Source organism: Aulonocara sp. 'chitande type north' Nkhata Bay, linkage group LG11 (assembly GCF_057382095.1).
Source record: "Aulonocara sp. 'chitande type north' Nkhata Bay isolate Kocher_YH1m ecotype deep benthic linkage group LG11, A_spYH_male_GT1.1, whole genome shotgun sequence".
In the NCBI taxonomy this organism is placed as follows: domain Eukaryota; kingdom Metazoa; phylum Chordata; class Actinopteri; order Cichliformes; family Cichlidae; genus Aulonocara; species Aulonocara sp. 'chitande type north' Nkhata Bay.
In genome coordinates, this window is record NC_141354.1 from 28,443,759 (window position 1) to 28,466,111 (window position 22,353).

A 22,353-nucleotide genomic window follows, 5' to 3' on the forward strand; every position below is an offset into this window, starting at 1 on the left:
ACTGCAAGTCTTCCAGGCAAAAGAGTATAGGGGCCATCCAGATTCTTATCTTTGTGTTATCTTATTCCAATCCCAATGTGTCCAACAGCTAACGCTTGGATGGAATTTGATCATGCGACAGGAGAAAGATCCACAGCAGCAAAACAGAATGACTGAAAAAAGAAAAATAATCAAGGTGCTGCAACAGCCGAGTCAAAGTCCAGGCTTGAACAAGACTGAAATGTTGTAGTGAGACCTTAAGAGAGGTGTGCATGAATGAGCCTTAATGAACTAAAGGAACACTGTTAACAAGAGTGAGCCAAAATTCCTCCACCATGACGTGAGAGACTGACAAAAGCAAGAAGAGAATAAATACTTCAGGTTATTGTAGTTGATTCTACAAGACGATGAATTATGGGGTGTACTCTGCTTTTTAACAGGGCTACACAGACACCAATACAATCTTTGTTTTTCATGTGACTTTAAATGTGACAAAACAACTATAAGGTAAAAACTAATCTGAAATGAAAATATAGCTAAACTAATACTTTTTAATTGGGTTGCACTGCATAATGAACATTCACATTTGATGTCATGGTCTCAGCAAGCCATTTGAAAGTCTATGTAAAGTTACAAGCAGGAAGGCTTTGCTCTTATATATTGCTGGTTGGACATGGTGCATTATGACTTTAACTTAGCTCTGAAAGGTCAGGTAGTCATCGTACATATATATATATATATATATATATATATATATATATATATATATATATATATATATATATATATATATATAAAGTGAACCTGCTACCTCCCTAAAAAAAACTAATCCCACATATAATATTTTTATGTTTTGGAGTCATTTTGTAATTGCTCCTCAGTTACAAGATGCCAGCCTATTCGGGAGGTATGTTGTCCTCAACCTATAGTCAGTACAGTATGGGTTTAATCAAAAACAGTACTCTACATACTCTCAGGTGTCATGTTTTGTAGAACTGTGGTCTGCAGTGGCTGCTAGAGCAGCACTGATCTCTGTGATGTGGACTGTGTTACTTATTATGGCATACTGCGGCATCCGTCAGCCGTTTCTGAATGTAGAAACGCGTTCAAAGTGTCAGAGTGAACGAGAATAACCAGCTCGTGTAAAAAACAGCCAGTTGTCGTGACGATTTTGGGTTTGAAGTCCTCATGCCTTCATTGTATGTCATAATTTCTCATGGCATGCAAATTCACACCCCACATTCAAATAAAACCACAACCACCACACGGGGGGTAACAGTTTACAACCCACACATGAAAAACAAAACTGTGTAACATTTGTGATGTAAGGGGCACAAAACTTCAAGAATAAATTTAGAACCCATTCGTCCTTCAGTTGTGTGATTTACTGACAAAAAGTAGTAAGCTGATGTTGTATCACATATATTTCAGTATCCCTTAATTAAACCTTTCAACATTTACTACACAGTGTTTACTATTAATAGTATTAACCTATGAATATCATTAAGTTCAGCAGATTACCACAGAATTATTTCAAGATTAAGTCTGACGGTATCTACTCAAATGTAAAGATCATCAGTTTCAAAGTATCCCCAAAAAACGTTTTATTTCTCAATGCAGATTATTTAACTCTGACAAACACACCACCTGCATGAGCAACGCAATACCAATAGAAAAGGCTTTTTTGGAGAAAATAAAATGATAAATAAATGAACAGTACATTTAAATCAATAACATTGTTCTCAAATACAGCAGTCTTAATTAAAACCATCAATACTGCATCAATACCATCAATACTTCTGAATTAGTTCAGTAAATTTGTTCATGAGTTAGTAACATGAAGGAGCAGCAGTCAAGTAGAGCTAAGTATCAGATCAAATGCAACATATTAGTAGTATAAATAGAAGGTTAACTTTTTTATTTAATATAAGAGTTTCCTTCTATCACCTATAAAATATGTACATCCTTTTAATTAAAAAAAAAACTAATGGCCCACTTAGACAAAACAAAAAAAATGCACACTGTTTCTGAAGTCTCCTTCTTCATAGATGGCTGGCTGGCGTGTTCGTGTCACCCTTTCATTAGTTGGCTGACGCCGATTGACACAAACAGTGCTGCAGAGAAGAAAACAGACAAGCAGATGTACCACTTACCAGCAGCTTTCACAGTAACATGTCCATCTGAGATTTTGTATGTGTGTGTGTGTGTGTGTGTGTGTGTGTGGGAGGGGGAAAACCTGTTGCTTTACCTGTTGCTTCTGTGTGCAATCTGGCGCCGTCAGCACTGGTCACTTTACACGAAACTAACGTTTTCCTGCCTTCCTTCTTATCCAGAGAGGATTCGATCAACACTGTACTTCCCAGCGGGATGGGACTTGGAACAAGACAAAATGATCAAACTCACAGTAAATGATCAAAGTAGTGCACTAAGAGGTGTTACTTTGTGTTAATTATATGTGTAATTATTCATATTTTGCTATGTGTTAAACAGAACAACTGGGCAGCCGAGAAAATGTCTGTTGGTCCGTGCTTGACCAAAGAAAGTGAACCGTTTGGGCTGACTCGGTGACACCGATGCTGCATATTTAATTTCCACAATGAATTATCTATGTGACATCATTCAGAGTCGATCTTCATTATACTGACTTGGAGCAGGGAGAAACCTTCATGACTTCTGCATGACCGCCTCAGTGACACTTCCATAAACCCTGCCCAGCAGCTAAATATGCTCCATGTTAACAAGCAGGACAACACACATGAAAACATCTAACATTTTTTTCCTTTAATATACTAAACAGTTTAATCCTCATATTTCTGTAAGGTGTGCTACATGTTCAATAAATATTCTTATCATGTACAATTTGCTGATTTTTGTTCTTGTACCTGCGGTAGTTGATGTTGAGGTTGGCAGTCATAACAGGTCCAGAATGCACACAAGCATGAGTTCCTGTCACGGTATCAATCATAGTGGCTATCGCCCCCCCGTGGACATTTCTGGAAGCACAGACATTGGTACATGAGACAGTAAAACTTATGAGATTTGACGGAACATTTAGAGTTAAGTCTAGCTAAAAATTCACAAGTCTTCCTTTATTTTTTCCCATTTATTTCTGCCACTTTGGGTTTACTGGAAAGCTGCTGGCTGAGAGGATGACAAAGAGAATGGAGTATAACAACGTGAAAAGCACAGACTTCGATAAGCTTGGACAGGAGTGTGTTATCTCACCCTGGTGGTCCCTCCAGAAGGTGTCCAGCCTGGAAAATGCACACACACCTTTGCTCCTTTTTGTTAGCAAAGACAACGTACTCAAATGCTGCCCCCGGGTCTCTGATGTTGCGGGTGAAAAGACGAGCTTTTGCCTGGATTATTTTGCTAAGGTATACTCCACCTGATGGGAAAGAACACAAGTGAACATTCAGCAGCCACGTTAAGCTTTTGGAGCTTTTGGAAATTCTCTTGTTCTTATTTCAGGTAAACTTTTGGGTCTGTATATTTACCTGCAGCATACTTCAGAGAACGATTGTAGCTTGGCAGTCTGTTCCATAGTCCACCCTGTTCCTCTCCTCCATCTGTCACTGCCTCACATTGGCTGTTATAATGTTCATACAGCTGCCTCATTTCTGTGCCCCATGAGGAGTTAGGAAGACTGAAGTCCCGGGGGTTGGATGAAAAGAGTGATGGAAGCGCTCGCTAAACAGAGAAATGAATTACAATGTCTGTTAGTAGCGAAAGGGTAATGACAAAGTGTGGATGTCTCATATAGATACCATATGGATGCTGCTTTAATATTTGTGGTTCTATTAAGTCAACGGGGGTCATGAAAACATTTTCCAAATGAGCGAAAAGTATTAAAATAGCTATATTTTGATATTGGATATTATATTTATTATATTTGATATTGGCAAACCAATGCAGCACCTTGATTCTTTTCTTTTTCAGCCATTCTGTTGTAGATTTACTGTTGTTGTGTTTGAAATCATTGTCTTGTTGCATGACTCAATGTCAGCTCCACTTTTGCTGTCAGACAAATGTCCTCACATTTGAATTGTTAATACGGGTACTGCAAGGTACCCAGCTCCTGTGGCTGAAAAGCAAGCCCAAATCATCACCGCTCCACCACTGTGGGTTTGAGGTGTTTGTATTCATATGCTCTGTTTCGTTTTTACCAAACACCTCCACTTTGGTCTCATCTGTCAAAGGGACATTTTTCCTGATATGTTTGTTCAGGTGGTACTTTGCTAACCTGAGCCATGCAGCCAAACTCTTTTTTATAAGGAAGAGACATTCACTTGGCAGCCCTTCCAAGCAAACCCTATTTGCCATTTTCTAACTGCACTGTTATGAACTTTAATATTTATCATTATAACTGAAGCCTGTAGAGTCTGAGATGTTGCAATTTCTCTGAGCATTGCACAATCTGACCTTGGGGAGAATTTGTTGTGATGTCAACTCCTGGGAAGACTGGATACTCCTAACCAGCAAAATGCCAAAACGTCTGCCTTTATAAAGATCTTAGGAATTGCTGATAATTTAAAATCGAATAAATCTGTTGTCTTACTTCCATTAGGAGAATTTGACTGATACTTACCCTCCTAATTCTGTTTGTATGCCTGTGTGTTTGAGGTGCATATGTACACTTGCATGCATAGAGACATTCTGCTATTGTAAATGACCTTATTGCCAACTAGTTGTTAGCACAAAGAGTAAAGAGTTAGAACAGGATAAGTTTCTTGATGTAAATGTGGAGATTATTATGATCTTATAAATTCTAACTCATATAAACTCGAATACCTAATTCCTATGGAAACAGTCAGGACGTAGATTTTAGTAGTACTTTTTAACAGGAAGAAGTACGGAAAACCTTCTTCACATGATTGTATGTTATTATATTTAGCTACAACACTATTATTTGTTACTGTTTACATGTTTGTCATAATGAACTTCATTTTTCACTTTCTTTTTATTGTTTTTCTTAAAACGTTATATAGGGGAGATGGAGGGCAAAAACAAAGCAGAACACAAAAAGAAAAAGAACTGAATGAACTTCATTTTTAATTGTGCTAACAAAATCATTTTCCAACTCTTCGATAAAGTGTTTCTTATGTTATCTGTGATGATGTTGACCTCTGTGGTCGTGTTGTAGTGACATGGCCTGCTATTTTAAGTTGTAATCACTACGTTATAGTCATCTTATATAAATGTGTTCGTTTGTTGTTGTTGTTTTTGCGACAAGCTAACAAACTCTCACGCTGGCCATGTGTTTTGTTTTGGTTTTTTAGCTGTACAGTCACAACACTGGAGAAACATCTGGCAGGAGTGAGGAGAACATGACACGGCAAACAACTCACATACAGCATGAAAAAGTATTTCATAAAATACGGCTCACAGATCTACCTACCACCATACTCTTCAATGAAACGCTGGCAGGGAGGTTGCTGAGTTCAGACTTCATGAATGCGAGTGAACCGAGGCTCTGAAAGCCCCTGAGTATTCGACCCAGTCTCCTTGCCATCTGTAAACTGTCCCCGCGGTGATATCTTCTATATTCTGAGGTAGATAAATGATCCTGTAACTGGTCGTTGAGAGTTAGCTGGCAAATGCTTTCGTCAGTTAGCGCCCAAACACACTACGGTCGCTGCAGTAAACACTGGTCTGTTTTAAAATAAAAGCGACTTAACCATCTTTGACTCGTGTTTATGTTCCACAGAATAGGAATACGTCCTATGGCGGGTGTCACTGCTATTATTTTACCGGTGACTTTCATTTGTCAAGATCAGGCTGTAAACTTCCGGCGTGAGGGAGTTCTGCCGTTGCGTCGTTTGGGTACAGTCACGTGCCGTACAGATTCCAATATGATTGGGTGTCAAATAGAACTTTTTTTCTGTTCCCGTGGTAACCACCATTATTTTTTCTAACTTTTCCGAGACAAAAAGACAGATTTTAATGGTTGATTAAGTTTAAGTTTAATAGTGATTAAGTTAAAAAAAAAAAACTTTATACATTTGTAGAAAACAAGTAAATAGTTTTATAAGAGAGACTTAGATCACATGGGGATTAGACAATAAAAAAATTAATAGAGTTATTATTATATATTATTATTTTTCTGTAGCTTTTTTACTCATAAAGCTTAGAGATTAAAGTACGTAACATTTATTTTATTAGAAATATAACTTTCTTTACTTACGCATATTGCAATATTTGGAACTTATTTCTGGTATAGCACATATAAAGTTTTTAATCTATATTGTTAACTTAGCTAATGCAACGCAATTTTAAAAAGTAATGTGCAAATAAAAATCTAAACGTAAGAGACAAGATAATAGATAATAGTTTACTATCTGCAACTGTTACTGTCCTACCACATCCCAAAGGTGCTTTATTGGATTGATCTCCGGTGTCTGTGGAGGCCATTTGAGTACAAAGATGACTTGAACTTTGTGACATAGTGCATTATGCTGCTGGAAGCAGCCTTCAGAAGATGGTTACACTTTAGTCACAAAGAGATGGTATTAAGGCACCCAAAATGGGACAAGAAAGTATCCCAATAAACATTTCACCACAATCGCCAATCCGAAGCATTGACACAAGGCAGTTTGAATCCATGCTTTCATTGATCCAAACTTTCATGTAGTTAACACCAAATTCTGACCACATCATTGAAATGCTACAGCAGACATCAAGACTCATCACACCAAGCACCATTTACCAGGTCTTTTATCGTTCTATTTTTGGTTCAAATTGTAGCCTCGGTGTCCTGTTCTTAGCTGAGGGTTGTGAAGCCCAGTATGGTCAAGCAGCCTGGTCAGTCTGCTCTGACCTCTGGCATAAACAAGACATTTTCACTCAGAGAACTGCTGCTTGCGTGATATTTTGATGTACGTGTACAGTGACAATAAAGGGCTAATCTTTTCTCTTCTTAAGACTATTCTCTGTAAACACTGGAAATAGTTTGTGTGGGAAAATCCCAGCATGTTGGAGATTAGCTGAAGCCGGTAAAGGGAACTGCATGAACGCAAAGGTAAAGGTAAAACAATATCACATCAACTAAAAAGTCCTAATTTTTCCTCAGGGTCTGATGGAACCCAAATCATAGCTAAAATTAAGGAGTAATGGACTTGTATTCAAATACCACTCCAAGTAAATTGTTATGTTTCACTGTGTAGGTAAGCTTGATGTGGAATGGGTAACAGAAATGTGATACTGTAAAGTTTGATTTTAGCCATACAGCTACCAAATGGACAGAATGTACTTTTGATTTAATGTATTTAATGCTTCATTTTAAACTTAAACACTTCTTTTATTTCCATAAGCTGGACTTGGAGTTTGGCAATCTTACAGGAGGAAAGGTGGACCTCTTTTTGCGAAAATGGGAAGCCAGTATCATTCCGAAGCTCAAATCAGTTGCTGCCCTGGAAACAAGAACACCCCCCCCCCCCCCCCCCCCGCCGTGTGTTAACACACCTACTCCCACCAGTTGGTGCCAGTCGTTGCAGCCTTTTTTTGCACTGGTATGTATTCAGTAAAGTTCTTACGGTTTACCTGAGGAAAGCATTTGTCTACACCTCACTGAATACTTCTCTAAAAATCTATCTTTATCTTCCCCATCTCCAAGCCTGGAACAAGTATTGCATCGCTTTGCAGTGATCCTGAAGCATCATCCACAACACACCAACCCCAGCTGATATGCATCGGTGATCTAAAGAGGGCAACCAGGCAGTACATCATTGTTGCTAAGAATGACAGAGTAACCATTTCTCTGAATGATGGCCTGACGTGTGCTGTGGATAAGCTTTTCAAACTGTACTGGGTATGTAACTTGTCCTATCCAGCACCACTTGGCTCCGTCTTCACCTTCTTTGAGTTTGTCTATGACCTGCCGCTGTCCACCCAAAGGAAAACCAAAGTACTGGAGCTGATTGCACAGATTAAAGGATGCAAGTAAAATGTTCACCTGTCCAAAATGTAGAGAGTCTCTGTTCACAGAGGTGAGAAACCTCATTTGGCATCTTTGTCAAATACACTGCTTATCAGGACTGACCATTTTTATACCTATGCAGTGGAAAGGACAGACAATATGAACTGATTGGCTGAAATTTTTGATTTTCGTATTTAAACCCAAGGTACAAAATTGTATAACCTGGATGCTATATTCGCCAAAATGTATGTTTTTCTGTTCGCATGCAACTGCACATTTGTTAAATGTTGACAATTTGTTGAAGATGACAATTGTTACCTTTAAAATTTTTAATTCATGTATTGTCTGGATTATATCAGAACATTATATATATATATATATATATATATATATATGATTGCCCTTTTTTCAATTTTTTTGACATTTTAATGATCTAGAGAGATAGAAAGCTAGTCGGATATGAATTTTGTTTGATTTTGTCAAGTAGAAATTGTGATATAGCTTTGGCTAAAATTTAATTTAAAACATTTTAATTGAAAAGATTCTGACAGCTGTTGTTCATTCAGTTTGTAATGATTTATAATATGCCAAATAAAAAATGGAATTCAATAAATGTATAATATATACCCATCTTTTTTCTCCTTTTTTAAAAAAACAATTGAAATGTACACATTTTAACACATCTTTGTGTCAAAATAACACATCCTTGTGTTTACATTTTTTAACACAGAAGATGTGTTAAAGGAGCAGACACATTAATTGTGTTAAAACTGACACATCATGTGTTGTCCCTAATATGATGCAGCACATGTGTTAAAATTTAACACATGATGTGTCAATTTTAACACATCCCTTCTAAGAGTGCAGCTCAGCAGCTTCTGAAATACTCACACCTGCCTGTCTGGGACCAACAACCCTGCCACCTTCAGAGTCATTTAAATCACTTTCCTTCTTCATTCTGATGCTCAGTTCTAACTTGAGCAGGTCATTTAAATGTTTACATGCCAGAATGTTTTGAGTTGGTGCCAAATGATTAGCTATTCGGATATTAATAAAAAAGATAATAAGATGACATTTTAAAAGTTTGCAAGTGGGTGGAGGTTGAAGGAGAGGTAGCAATTATTTCTGTAACAACTTTCAAAAGAACAACAACAGCAAAACAAAACATTTAGAATATTAATGCATTATTTATAATAATAATTTGTGATTATCATATGTTTGTAATTGATTCAGTGTCGTTATATACTTTACAAATACAGGTTATTTTCAATACAAGGCTATACAAGTCGAATTTCCCAGAGGAACCCACCCGAGGGATTAATAAAGTTCTATCTTATCTTATCTTATCTTATCTTATCATGAAACCATAAGGAAAGGCATCTTGCCTGCAGATTAGCTGAAGGCGGTAAAGGGAACTGCATGAACGCAAAGGTAAAGGTAAAACAATATTTAGAAATGAGCAATAATAAGGTTGCGCTTGTTAACTTATAGGAACTTTAGGAACACAAAACGCTTTATTTAGTAATTGTACATCCATACAGCACTCATTAAACCCACAATAAATGCTTTTGGCAATCTAATTTCATACAAGACGTTTTGTAACAAGTTCAGTGTACTCAGATTGTACTTTTAATAGTTTCCTCCAAACAAGATCCCCTGTAAGAAAGTGTTTCCTCAGTTGTATCAGCACAATATCAGTAACATGCTCTGTCTTAACCTAGGTTCTGCACTAGGGGGAGTTAAAGGAGCATTAATTTGAACAGACGTGATAATTTAGGTTTTGCCTCTTAAATCTAAAATGTTTTATCATTTTGGCTTCCTTTATATTCAGAGTCGTATTAACTGATATATACAATGCTTTTACACTTTTACACACATTGCATCTATTTTCTAGACTGCTTAAAGGTCTGCTGTTTATGGCCCAAAGCATTAATAGTACATCAAATTTATAAAAACCAAACAGAAACTGAATAAAATCTGGGTCCGTGTGTCCTTTAAAAAAACTATCTGGTTTATTTTACTACAAGAAATTACAGGAACTATTTTAGCAAAAATATTGTTTCCACGATCATAAAACCAGTGCAAAATAACTGCAAGGTCGCTTTTTCATTACTGCCTGAGCTAAAATGAAAGTGTTGTACATTGTTACAATAATAAGTGAACGTTTGCTATTTTTTATTACATTCGAAAGAATAACTAAAAAATAGTAAAACATAATATGATAAAAGGAGACACTACAGTGTTTCACATCAGGTACCCAACCATAGCAGTTAAACAGCTTCTGCAGGGGTTATTTCAGCTCGAACACACTGTCACAGAACGCTCAGACAGACGTGGCAAACGTTGATACGAGGGTCACTTTAACCAAACCATAATCTTTCCCTATAACTAACCAAATAGTTATTTCTATTATTTACATTGCTTATTTCTATTGTTATATCATCATATTAGGCGCAACATTTTGAGCACATAGAATTTTTGTCGGATGATCCCCACATTATACATTACAAATACAACCTTCATTGCCTTCTTATGATATGAAATGAATTCTATTTCTCTATTCCACATGTCTGTATACTTGTTCTCTGAGTGAATGCACAGAATTTCTTTTCTTTTTTTGTTATTATTCCATAATAACCTTAGAGGTGATACAAAACTTGGATGCACAAATATTTTTCTGAAAAAGTTGGTAGTCATTGTTGAACAGTTCTGAGGTGACTTCACTGTGATTGTTGAAGATTTTCACACAACTTCCTGAAAAATCAAGAAATCAAAAGACAGTTTTCAGTTTTGCAATAGAGGCGTGTTAAATAGACTTGTACAGTAGCCCCCAGTAGTGATCTATGGTAATCCAATTTATTATTGACGATGCATGCTGGTGATTAAAATCTTACCGTCCTTTGTCCTTGGTTGTATCAAGAAAGGCACAGACTGCTTTATCTCTATTAAAAATCTCCTCTTTCAAGCTCTGAATGTTCTCCTGGGCTTTACTTTTAGCCGCTTCATGATTGTCTGAGACAATAAAAGATAATAACATATGAGAGTGTAAATGTATTATTTGAAACTGGTAGCTTTGCGTTCCAAGTAAGCCCGTGTGGCTCAGTGTTGCAACAGCTGGTTTTACAGGTTTTTCATAAAGGAATGTAAAAATGAAACAGTTCTTTTTCTGCTTTTGTAGACAATTGGGGGGGACGACACCCAGTGCATTTAAAAATGCAAACAGAGAAATGCTTGTCTTATTCTCCTATGTGATCCATATCATTGTATAGAAGCAAACATATTTGTAGATCTGTCAGTCCAGAGCTCATAACAACAAAGCAGAACTTAAACAGAAAGCTGGCTTACCTTTGAGTTTATCTATTTCCCCAGTTGTACTATCCCTCGTCTTCTCCGCCTTCTCCTAATGCGAAAACAAGTGGAAGTCAGCAGTTACGGTTTACTGCGGAATGAAGCTCAAATAGAGACAATCAAGCAAATACTTAAATGTATTACAGTTAGTCACATGATCATTTTCTTTTTTTCTTTTTGTTAATGTTTAGACTGCACGAGCATGTGGAGAGTCGAAGTGCAATTGTGTGCGTGTGTGCGCCCGCGAGCCTTGCCTTCTCCGTGGTACAGGCCGCCAGACTTTTACCCGCGTCCTCCGATGACTTTTCAATTTCTGCCTTTTTCTTTTTCAGTTGTTCCACCTTTGTGTTGACGTCGTCCAGCGATTTCTGCAGCTCGGAGATTTTGGCTTTCAGTTCGACTATGCCTTGCTCTTTCCTGGTAACCTGCGCCGAGTTCTCCACTAAGCGGAATTTTAAGTGACTCAGGCGGAATTCCTGATGCACGACCTGGAAAATCAAGACACCCATCACAACAACACTCAGGCCAACTAACGCCATCGCCAGCTTCATCTTGGTTTCGACGGGGAGACACGGGATACACGATGAAGAACTCTTGAGGGTCACTTGTTCATCCCAGGTCTCCGACCTTGCGCACGCGTCTCCTTACCAGTCCGCCGGTGTGACGGGAAACTTGCAGGCTGCGTTACCTGCTGAACTGGATGGGCGTGACAAACCACCTGTTTCCTCCTGTGGCACTCCCTCTCTCTCGCTTGCTCTTGTTGGCAGTCACTTAAACAAACACTTGGGATGTATTTGCATCATGATCAGCCTATCTCGAGCCTTTCTCTTATAGGCCTAACACCTGCTGTTTGCTTTCAACATAGCACACACACACACACACACACACACACACACACACACACACACACACACACACACACACACACACATATTTATTTATTTATTTTAAAGAAAGGCAGTTCACTATATTTTCTACAGAACTATATGTGCGTTTACCTTCGTACATATTTTTTTGAATTATGGAGGTTATTATTTGGCCTACTAATTTATATACGTGTGTGTGTGCGTGTGTGTGTGTGTGTGTGTGTGTATACAGGCCTACATGCATGACCACATGCCTATTATGGCAAACCAGTTTGCTCAAAGCCAACAGGCCCAACCTGTCTATCTTTAGACACGGCATGCTAGGAGAGGGCGTGTTTACTGACGAGCTCAGGAACAACCACAATGATTAAAGTCCAATCCAGGTAACAGCAGGTGACTCACTAATTCATTCACGGTGTTGCCAGGGTCACGCACAGAGCAACTTTGCTCGTGAACGTCGAAGAGGCCGCTCTGTAAGAAGATCCGCTCTTCACTTTCCACAGTAAAGGAAGGCTCTCAACGCCGGGCAAACAATGAAGTCATTTTTGCTACCTGCGACCATAGTGGTGTCGGTCGCTTTAGTGGGGATCATGAAACTGCGGAAAGGTGAGCACGAAAAATACGAGAAGCAGTTCAAGTTTCAGGATGTCAGACTGCGGGTTGCCTATGATGTGCTGGGAGAATATCAGAACGATAAGGCAGAGAAGCAGAACATGCTGGAAAAGGCCAGCACTGCGCATAAAGCGCTGGAGGAGGAGGTGAACGAGCTCCAGACCGACGGGGACAAGTCAAAGGGAGATGCGAAATCCTGCCAGGGAGACCTGGTGAGTAGAAATATTTATAATTATTAGGTTCACACAGTTGTATTCCTTTTGTTTCTTTGTAATTCTTACGGGTAGAGACAGCTAGTGTAACTCCCAAAACCCGTTCCACCTGTTGAGGAGCATAGGTGTACTCGGGTGCACTCAGAAAATCAGGCTTATCCGCCTGACAGTGGACTTTATGCCACCACTAAACTGAAGCTGATTTCCTACATTACTGTACAAAATATCAGTCTTTGACATCCAGCACCCCCGCTTTTGAAGATTAGGCTTAAAACTTGATAAAGTATATAGATGGATCCCGTAGCTATGCTGCAATGGGTTTGTGATTTCACTTCCCATGATGCACGTTTCTTCTTCACCACATTGCATCCAATTATTAATTAATATGAGTAACAGCGTACATGGTCGTTTGTATTGGCAAGTTCCTCATATGTAGGCTACGTAAATTTACTAATGATGCAGCACAGTGTTTTGATTTATAGCTTGTTTTGTCTTCGTGGTTTTTGAGGCCGTCTAATGGTTAATGCAAGAAGAAACACCTGTAAATTCTTCATCATGTGAACTGTTCTGGCTCAGTCATTTCTGATTTATGATATAACCCAATTCTAAATCTTTCTGCTGCAGCAGTAGTTTTGGCCTGTCTGCCTGTGGTTTCTTCCTGTTAAAAGGGAGATTTTCCTTTCCGCTGTCACCAAATGCTTACTCAGAGGTGTCATTTGATTGTTGGCTTGTTCTCTGTATTGTTACAGGGTCTGTGCCATATAATATAAAATGCCTTGATGTGATTGATGTTGTGATTTGGATCAAAAAAAAAAAGATGATTTTTTTTTTGTTAATTCAAACAATATATTATAGCCTCTGCTGTATATATTGCAGGCCCTATTGGGAAAGTTAGCATACTCCTTCACCCAAAGAAACAGTAGTGGATGGTGCTTTCAACTGTAAGAAAAACAGCATGTAGGCTAGTGCTTATGCTAGGTCTATAAATGCTATATATCTTCTACATGCCACATTACCAAATGGAAGTGCCTTTGCTGTGTAGCATCATTGTGCATGTGGCTGAGGAGAAAGCCAAGCGAGCCACTATTTTACTCCACTTTGGTTCTTGTGGGTTTTTTCTCTCCAAATCATTTATATTTACATACTTATCACATTCACATTCTGCAAACCATTTGTGCAAATTTGATCTCTGTGGTTTCACCAGTGCTTTGTGTTGCTGAGCTTTTTCTTTGCATTTGCAGAAGACAATAACAGATGAGGTGGCAGCAGCAAAGATACAGTTAAAAAGTCTGAAAGGTAAGTGATGGTTTATGAAGTCTAGTGAATGAAAGTAGTCGTGTAGTTGGAAGTAAAGAAAGTAAAGACTTTTTTGTATGTTTTACTAAGCTCATACTAGCTTCGAACCCATCTTGTAATTTATAACACTTACAGCTCACCAGGAAAAAGAGAAGACGAGCTGGACAACAGAAGAAGACACTCTGAAGCAGGAACTAGCAAAATACAGCTCAGCGTGCCAGTTCATAAAAACAGATACTGCAGAAGCTAGGTATGGTTACCTCTTTGATTAACATAAATCAGCAGAGCCTACTATTATATGTATTGTGATATTGATGCACATATTATATTTTTATTGTAATTTTTTCTGTTAAAAGAACTCTGTGTGGAATACAAGAGCAACCAAAAGCTGAAGCCCCCAAACAAGAAGAGGCAAAGGGCGAGGCCCCCAAACAAGAGCAACCAAAGGCCGAGGCCCCCAAACAAGAGCAACCAAAGGCCGAGGCCCCCAAACAAGAAGAGGCAAAGGCCGAGGCCCCCAAACAAGAGCAACCAAAGGCCGAGGCACCCAAACAAGAAGAGGCAAAGGCCGAGGCCCCCAAACAGGAGCAACCAAAGGCCGAGGCTCCCAAACAACAAGAGGCAAAGGCTGAGGCCCCCAAGGCTTAAAAGGCTAAAGGAATTGGACCCATAAGATCAGGCATGGATACTAGTATCCTGGACTTGGTCTAATTTGGTGTGTGATATACAAAGCCTTCCCTGTAAAAGAGTTTGTCTGGATGGGAGAATATGTTCATTTAAAACCCATATATATCTTTCTCCCCTCAGTCATGCCGCTGACCTGTTACTAGTTGTACTACTCACTCTTCCAGCCTCTTGTTTCCATCCCAACTTTTAATATTAACCTTGTTTAAGAGGAACAATGTTTATCTGCTCTGGTTTAGTTGAATTCATGGCACAAAAGTAATGCAAAACTGTAAACTAACTATGTTTTGACTGATTGGTTGTATGCATGTAATATCTTGTAAACAGTATGCTTGAGTTTAGGTTTAAAAAATTTAAATGAAAAAAAATGAAATGCATGTCTTTTGGCATTTTCAAACAGTAGGGGGAATATTTCTGTAATGTAAGTTCAAAGTCTGCACAGCAGTCTTTTTTAAAATTAAGTAGCAGAATAATTACACAGAAATGCACTAAGAGTTATTATAGTGCAAAAAATCCTCAATTATATATGCAGGGCACATTATTGTTCTTAGAAATGGAACATCATGATCATTTGTGTGTGAAATGGAGTACTGTGGCATGCTGCAAATTTTGGTATCAATCAGATACCAAGTAAAAGGGACAATATTGCCAATACCAATAATGGTATCAATGCTTTTAGATTTATTACTTATAAAGGCAGCTTATGGAGGGAAGAGCCACGTGTCAAGACTTTGGAGATGAATCATCATAAGTTTGCAATTTCTGAACACATTTTAATGACCAGTAAATCAATGATTTTTACTTTCAACATCACACCTTTCAGCATTTCATGTTTTTAAAATAAAAATAAAAATTGGGATACCTGAAATGAAATGTACCAATCTCTAAAGCACTTTGAGTCAACTTCTCTTGTTTAAATGTGCTATAGGCTATAAATAAAACAGATGTGACAACACAAAAAGGTTCAGATATTTTTATATTGGGTGTTTGCGGAATATTTACATTTTTTAAAAAGTATTAATTTGACACAATCCAGTCGGCTACATACTGAACTAGAGGATAGAAACAAGGTATTGATCCTATCGCGCTAGTATTAATATGATACCACTACCAGCGCTGGTATCGATACTTGCTGTGCTTGCTTTATTTCCAGGCTTACTGACCGCTCAAAGTGCTATACACCACAAGTCACATACTCTTATACAGCACCTCATTCAACAAAGTTCAACCCCTGTATCTGCTTTACATCCACAACTAATTCAGAAAAAACAAGTAACCTAACATCTCTGGACTGTAGGAGGAATACAGAGTACCTACACAGGAGAACCATTAACCAGATTCAAGATTCAAGAGTCAAGATTCAAAGTGTTTATTGTCATGTGTACAGAAGAAATGGCATTTCTCTGTGCAATGAAATTCTTCCTTTGCTGTCCATACACAAATGCCAAGTTAGGTAGGGTTGATGGAACAAGATAAATAAGGATATGTTCATGGATGTTCAGGAGTCTGATAGCAGTGGAGAAGAAGGAGTTGTTGACTCGAGATGTTCTGGATTTCGGACTTCTAAACCTTCATCTCGAGGGCAGACGTGTGGTTTCTGGTGATCTTCTCCACAGCGGGTCAGTTGCTCTCCACAGTGCAGCTGTAGAAGCTGCTGAGGATCTTGACTGACATCCCAAATTTCCTCAGCTTCCTCAGGAAAATATGCCGCTGCTGAGCCTTCTTGACCAGCTGTGTAGTGTTCAGTGACCAGGTGAGGTCCTCAGTGATGTGGACACCCAGGTACCTAAAGCTGCTCACCCTCTCCACTTCACTCTCCTGGATAAACAGCGGCTGGTGAGGCCTCTTCTTCTTCCTCACGTCCACTATCATCTCCTTTGTTTTGTTAGTGTTGAGGGTGAGGTTGTTGTCCTCACACCATGACACCAGACAGGCCACCTCTCTCCTATAAGCCGCTTCATCCCCTCCAGTAATGCGACCGATCACTGCAGTGTCATCCACGAACTTAAGTATGATGTTCTCTTTGTTGGAGGCGACACAGTCGTGACTGTACAGGGTGCAGAGGATGGGGCTGAGGACGCAACCCTGTGGAACTCCAGTGTTTGTAATAATGCTGACTGAAGTCCTGTTGCTGATCCTGACAGACTGAGGCCTGCCAGTCAAAAAGTTCTGTAGCCAGTCGCAGAGGGTGGGGTGCAGGCTGAGTGCAGACAGTTGCTGATGAGTTCGTAAGGGATGACCGTGTTGAAGGCGGAGCTATAGTCAGCAAAGACTACCCTGATATTTCTCTTAATATCACCACTCTCTCAAAACACTTTGCAATGATTCGAGTAAGTGCAACTGGTCATTTAGTCATTTAGGCAGGTGGCGGGGCTTTTCTTGGGGTGAGGGATGATAGTTGTGGTCTTGAAGCATGTGGGAACGATGCTCTGACTGAGGGAAAGGTCAAAGATGGAGGTGAGAACATCAGCCAGCTCATTCACATGCTCTAAGGGCCCTTCCAGGGATGTTGTCTGGTCCTGATGCTTTGCGGGGGTTGATCTTCCTCAGGATTTTGTGCACTTGGTCTATTGAGACCGCTGGCGGGGGAGACAGTCGGGTAATCTGGGGTTTCTGGGAGGTCTGGAGGGTCTGGGAGATCTGGGAGGTCTGGGAGGTCTCAAAGCGGGTGTAAAACAGGTTGAGATCATCCATCAGCCTGCGTGCAGAGTTGATGGTGTGGGTGGTGGCCCTATACTCTGTGATATGCTGCAGGTCTTGCCACATCCGCCCGGGGCCAGCAGAAGAATGGAAGCCATCCAGCTGCTTTCTCTACTGCCTCTTAGCTGCTGTAATGGCTTTCCTCAGTCCGTACTACGAAGCTTTGTGCTCCATCTCATTGCCTGATCTGAATGCAGCATCCTCCACTTTGATCCAGGGCTTCTGGTTGAGGAACTTTCTGATTTGTGTGGTGGGCACAATATTGTCAACACAGGTGCTGATGTACCCAGTCACATATTCAGCATAGTCCTGTATGTTGACAGAACAGTTCTCCTTAGTGGCTGCAGTTTGAAACACATCCCAATCTGTTTGAGCAAAACAGTCCTGCAAGATGCTCTCAGTTTCTGGGGTTCTCTGGGGATCAAACCAGGAACCTTATTGCTGTGGGAGGACACTGCTGTTGTTTTAAGCCGACAAAATTCTTCCTTAGTAGATTAAAAAAACACTGTGGGCCACCACCAATCACAATTTTATCCTGATCCCTATCAGTATCCTTTAAAATACCACCAATACATTTCAATCAGATACATTTTTTACAGCAAAGGTGCACATTATAGGTTAGCTATTTATAGCACCAAATCACAACAACAGTTGCCTCAACCAGCACATTATAGTAAGGTAAAGACCCTACAATAACACAGAGAAAGCCAACGTAATAACATTTTTCAAAACAATGAAATCGTACAATTTATATCCATGAGTCCATGAAATATTTGAAACATCTAATAGTTGGATTAACACCATTCTGATATGGTGTTAAATGTCATTATGAGCATCAAGAAGAAATACTTTTTGTTCAGAAATGATCTTTTAGTTTCTGATTGCCACCCAGCTGCAAAGAACCTTTGTGTGATTTTTGGCAGTGCTTCTATGCAAAGTAAATTCCTCAGTAAGCTGGAGGCTTACCACCCTTCACGTGACTTTGAGAGAGTAATTCAAACCTTTAATACTGCTTGATTAGACTGTTGTAATTCTCTCATTGTTGGGTTTGATCTGTTGTCACTTGTTGGCTGTGGGCTGTATAAAATGGTTGCCTTCTGGTAGGAAAAATAGGACGTGATCATGTCACACCTGTACTGGCATCTTTACATTCCAGGATCCAGTTTAAAAATGAACTTACTTGCTTTTAAGAGTTTGAATGGCCTGGCACCACGCTACTTAACTGAGCTTTTACAGTCCTACACTGCTGCCAAAGCACTGAGGCCTACAAACCATGCAAAATCAGTCTTATGTATGGTGCTTTATAATGCATATAGTGTATTTATTGGTGATTTAATTATTTTTTTTATTGGATATTTAGCATAACCTGTGTAGCACTTTTGTAAAATACAGTATAGAGATAAACTTTGACTTGACTTGCAGCAGGTGCACTTAGTAAACTAGTCCCTGAGTTTCTCTGTACCTAAAAGTGTAAAGCAGAGCTAAAGTTTTTTGTTTGTTTGTTTGTTTTTTAGACAACAACAAAAAAACAAGTGTCTGAAAGCATTAATGAAAAATCAATATATGTAACATTTCTCACAGCTTTGCTAAAGAGTGCAAACAGATGGTGACCTTCCTCTCACTCTCCCTGCCATAAAGTAATTTATATTAGTTGGCCGAGAACACATTGCACACAATAGTTAAGGCGTGGGACTTGTAAGGCGCATGGTTGTGAAATACTGTTCCTGCCCACTAACCTGTATCCTGGTTGCACAGGTAATAGTTTATGCATGCAAAAACCAGTCAGACAGTGTTTTTATGTATTGAATAATGCTGCTGTCCTCCATTCTGCTCCTTCGTGAAGGCGTTTGTGTGTCGGTTTCATATTTGACTGCATGTAAATATAAGCTGGCGGAAAAAAAACTAAATGCTGCACAACTAAAATAAAAATGGAAAGCATCTTCCACTTTTGCTTTCACTGTGAACCTATTAACCGTATGTACATCTGATTTGTGTCTTGGACGCTGTGTTCTGGCCTTTAGTTTGGATCACTTTTATTAATTTATTTTCCTCTGTTAGATAACTCCTCCACGTCCAGCGCTGAAAACACAGAGATATTGAATAACCACTGTTAACCTTGTCTGCCTCGCTCCTTTTTAGTGACCCTGCCTCTGCGTCAGTATGTGTGTGCATGAGAGAGAGAGAGAAAGAGCGAGCATAATTAACTGACCAATCGCAGAACCCAGAGCTTTGATGCATCACTCTATATAAACTTCAGTCTGTTATTCTTGTGAAGCTTCGGCTGTACAGCTTGTGTTCTGGTCGATCGTACAGTGTCATTATTTGTGTGTCCTCCATCAGTCCACAGTTGCTCTATCTAATTGTTAATTTTAGGTGTATATATTAATATAACATGAATATTACATAGGGTTATTCATAGCATATATGTTAAACGATATATAACATGAGCTACAGGGGGTAGAAATGACTGTGCATGAACACATATACGTTTGAAATGAAGAGTTGATTGACTGAAAGTCTTACTCAGAGATGAGAACATTTAAGGGTGTCTGTCTGTCGGGTTCAGCATTCATGAATTGACTTTATTATTAAAGGGTTGTTTTTTTTTAAAGCATTTTATCCTTTAACTAGAAACTTAACCAGAGCAGAGAGAAGACAAGAGGTGAAGAGACAGGTGTAAAATGACATGTGACAGAAGTCCTCACTTGGTGTCAAATCAGGGACGTAGCAGCTCAATCCTACAGAAGGTCTGCTATTCCTTTAGATTTGTTAAGCAGTTGCACAGAAGTGATTATATATGAGATCAGTCCCATTAAATTTAATCATGACTGCATGTAACAATCGGTTACTGCATGATCAGGTTTACAAAATCACTTCATTGGTTGTAATTTGTGTTTAAAGTGATTTACTGTTAGTGATGTTATCTGCCCCTTTTTATAAAAGCACAGAATCAGCACGTTTTCACACTCTTGTGATCCTTTTTCTGTCGGACTAAGACAAGCTGCAAGCAATGTCTTAGTTCTGCAATCTTATCAGCAACACAGCAAAACTAATACTTCAGCTAAACTGAAACCTCTTTCAGATTAACTTAAATTAACTCTTAATCCTTAAACATGTTATTAGAAAACAGAAAAACTTGGACTAAACTAAAGGGATGTAATTTTCCTCTTAGGTCTTTGAGATGAGGGCACTATAAAAAGGCTTTCAAGCAAACTCTTTTGTCTTTAGTAATGCAAAGGATGTTAGTTGTTTTGTTAAATCTCATGCAATTCATTTTTAAAATCACTTTCCTCTGTATCACCCTGTCAGCTCTCACTCTGCTTCACACTGCCAGCCATCTGCTGGAGATTAAAACACTCCCCCAGGCTCACAATTAGGCAATCGAGGGGCTATCATTCCGCCCCAATAGGCTGACAAGGTCGGCGTCATACCAGGAGAGGATACAGAGGCGGCAGCAAGGGACATTTAATCTGACTGATGTCATAAACGTAAACTGTAGTGTGTGATTTGATGTGTATGAGCAGAAATGTACAATTAAGAATGCACCTGTGTTAAAAAAAATAGCCAGATTCTCTGTAGGCGATGACGCTGTTTTATGTTTAGCGCAAAAATATGTTAGAGTCGTCGAACACAAAGTGGAAGTTATAACAAACCACCCTGACATTCAGAGGTCACACTGACAGCTGGAGGTCACTGAGATTTTAGAGTCAATCCTCAGTCTGCCTCATTGTCACAAGTCTAGCAGAACCGGTTAAACTTTACAGTCATTCTCACGTTAAAATAAAAATATCAAGCAATTGAAAACATAACAGAGCTATTTAATGAATGTCGATCCATGGACACTAAACAGTGTTCACATTTTGAAGTAAAAGTCAACTTTTTGCCTTTGAATTGATGTGGAGTTTGAAATTAAGGTAATATTGTTTAAAGTTCTGCTTAATACAATAAAATTGGGTATTTCTCAGACAAAAAATTACCTTGTACTGCTTTCACATTTAGATGCTCTCGATTATTGTAATAATGACGGAAAACATATTTAAAAGGATTTTATTTTCCTCCTGTAACCATGTTCAATGCAAACAAACATAATTTAGAAGTTTTATTTGTTTTAAATATATTTATATTTTTAAAGATAATCTTAGATACGACCTGTGACTTTACTGAAATGACCGTCACATTCACTCTTGTCCTCCCTACAGGCAATAACTGAGTGTTATTTGACTCTGCACTCATGTCAGTGTGTGTGTGTGTGTGTGTGTGTGTGTGTGTGTACTCACAGTGGGATGAACATTACATCTATTGATCCAGCTAATGTGGGGAGGAAAGACTGCAGGCCACAGCAGCTGATCAATATACCTTTAATTACATGGGACACAGAGTGTGTGTTACTGAAAGAGTGGATGTTGGTGGTCCCCCCCCCCAAAATCAAGGGACTGCATATATATAAATGCTGTCCCACTGGGGACAGGCTCACAGACTCACACACATTCGACAACATTTTTATTATTTTTCTACTTTTTATTAATCAGCATGCCAGTTTTGCGAAGGACCTGCTGATGGGATGCTGGGACTCCACCTGCGCATAGAGAGAATGAGTGAGTATCTTTATTTTTGTTTGTTTCATTGCTATTAAGAGTGTTTCTTTATGTAGATCATTCCTCTTCTCTTGCCTTTGCACCAACTGTATTTCCTGAAGCTAACAGAGACGCTGATCTCAAATGCCAACACGATCTCTGGCTCC

The 22,353-nt window shown here is 39.0% G+C and overlaps 3 protein-coding genes across 3 annotated transcripts; 1 reads left to right on the forward strand and 2 right to left on the reverse strand.

The window, feature by feature from the left end:
- Positions 1 to 1,245: 1,245 nt before the first annotated feature.
- Positions 1,246 to 5,810, reverse strand: them4 (thioesterase superfamily member 4). Its single transcript, XM_086311782.1, has 6 exons — positions 5,378 to 5,810; positions 3,477 to 3,669; positions 3,205 to 3,367; positions 2,862 to 2,972; positions 2,228 to 2,352; positions 1,246 to 2,093 (listed from the first exon to the last, which is right to left on the reverse strand). The coding sequence occupies exons 1-6, from the start codon at positions 5,489 to 5,491 to the stop codon at positions 2,050 to 2,052; spliced, it is 750 nt and encodes a 249-aa protein (XP_086167908.1). The 5' UTR covers positions 5,492 to 5,810; the 3' UTR covers positions 1,246 to 2,049.
- Positions 5,811 to 9,386: 3,576 nt separating this feature from the next.
- On the reverse strand, positions 9,387 to 11,977 carry LOC147319286 (uncharacterized). The gene is made up of 4 exons (XM_086311783.1): positions 11,497 to 11,977; positions 11,240 to 11,294; positions 10,789 to 10,906; positions 9,387 to 10,648 (listed from the first exon to the last, which is right to left on the reverse strand). Exons 1-4 carry the CDS (start codon positions 11,791 to 11,793, stop codon positions 10,615 to 10,617), a joined length of 504 nt encoding a protein of 167 aa, XP_086167909.1. The 5' UTR covers positions 11,794 to 11,977; the 3' UTR covers positions 9,387 to 10,614.
- Positions 11,978 to 12,350: 373 nt separating this feature from the next.
- On the forward strand, positions 12,351 to 15,862 carry LOC147319287 (uncharacterized). Its single transcript, XM_086311784.1, has 4 exons — positions 12,351 to 12,932; positions 14,174 to 14,228; positions 14,364 to 14,478; positions 14,585 to 15,862. The coding sequence occupies exons 1-4, from the start codon at positions 12,642 to 12,644 to the stop codon at positions 14,874 to 14,876; spliced, it is 753 nt and encodes a 250-aa protein (XP_086167910.1). The 5' UTR covers positions 12,351 to 12,641; the 3' UTR covers positions 14,877 to 15,862.
- Positions 15,863 to 22,353: the final 6,491 nt, after the last annotated feature.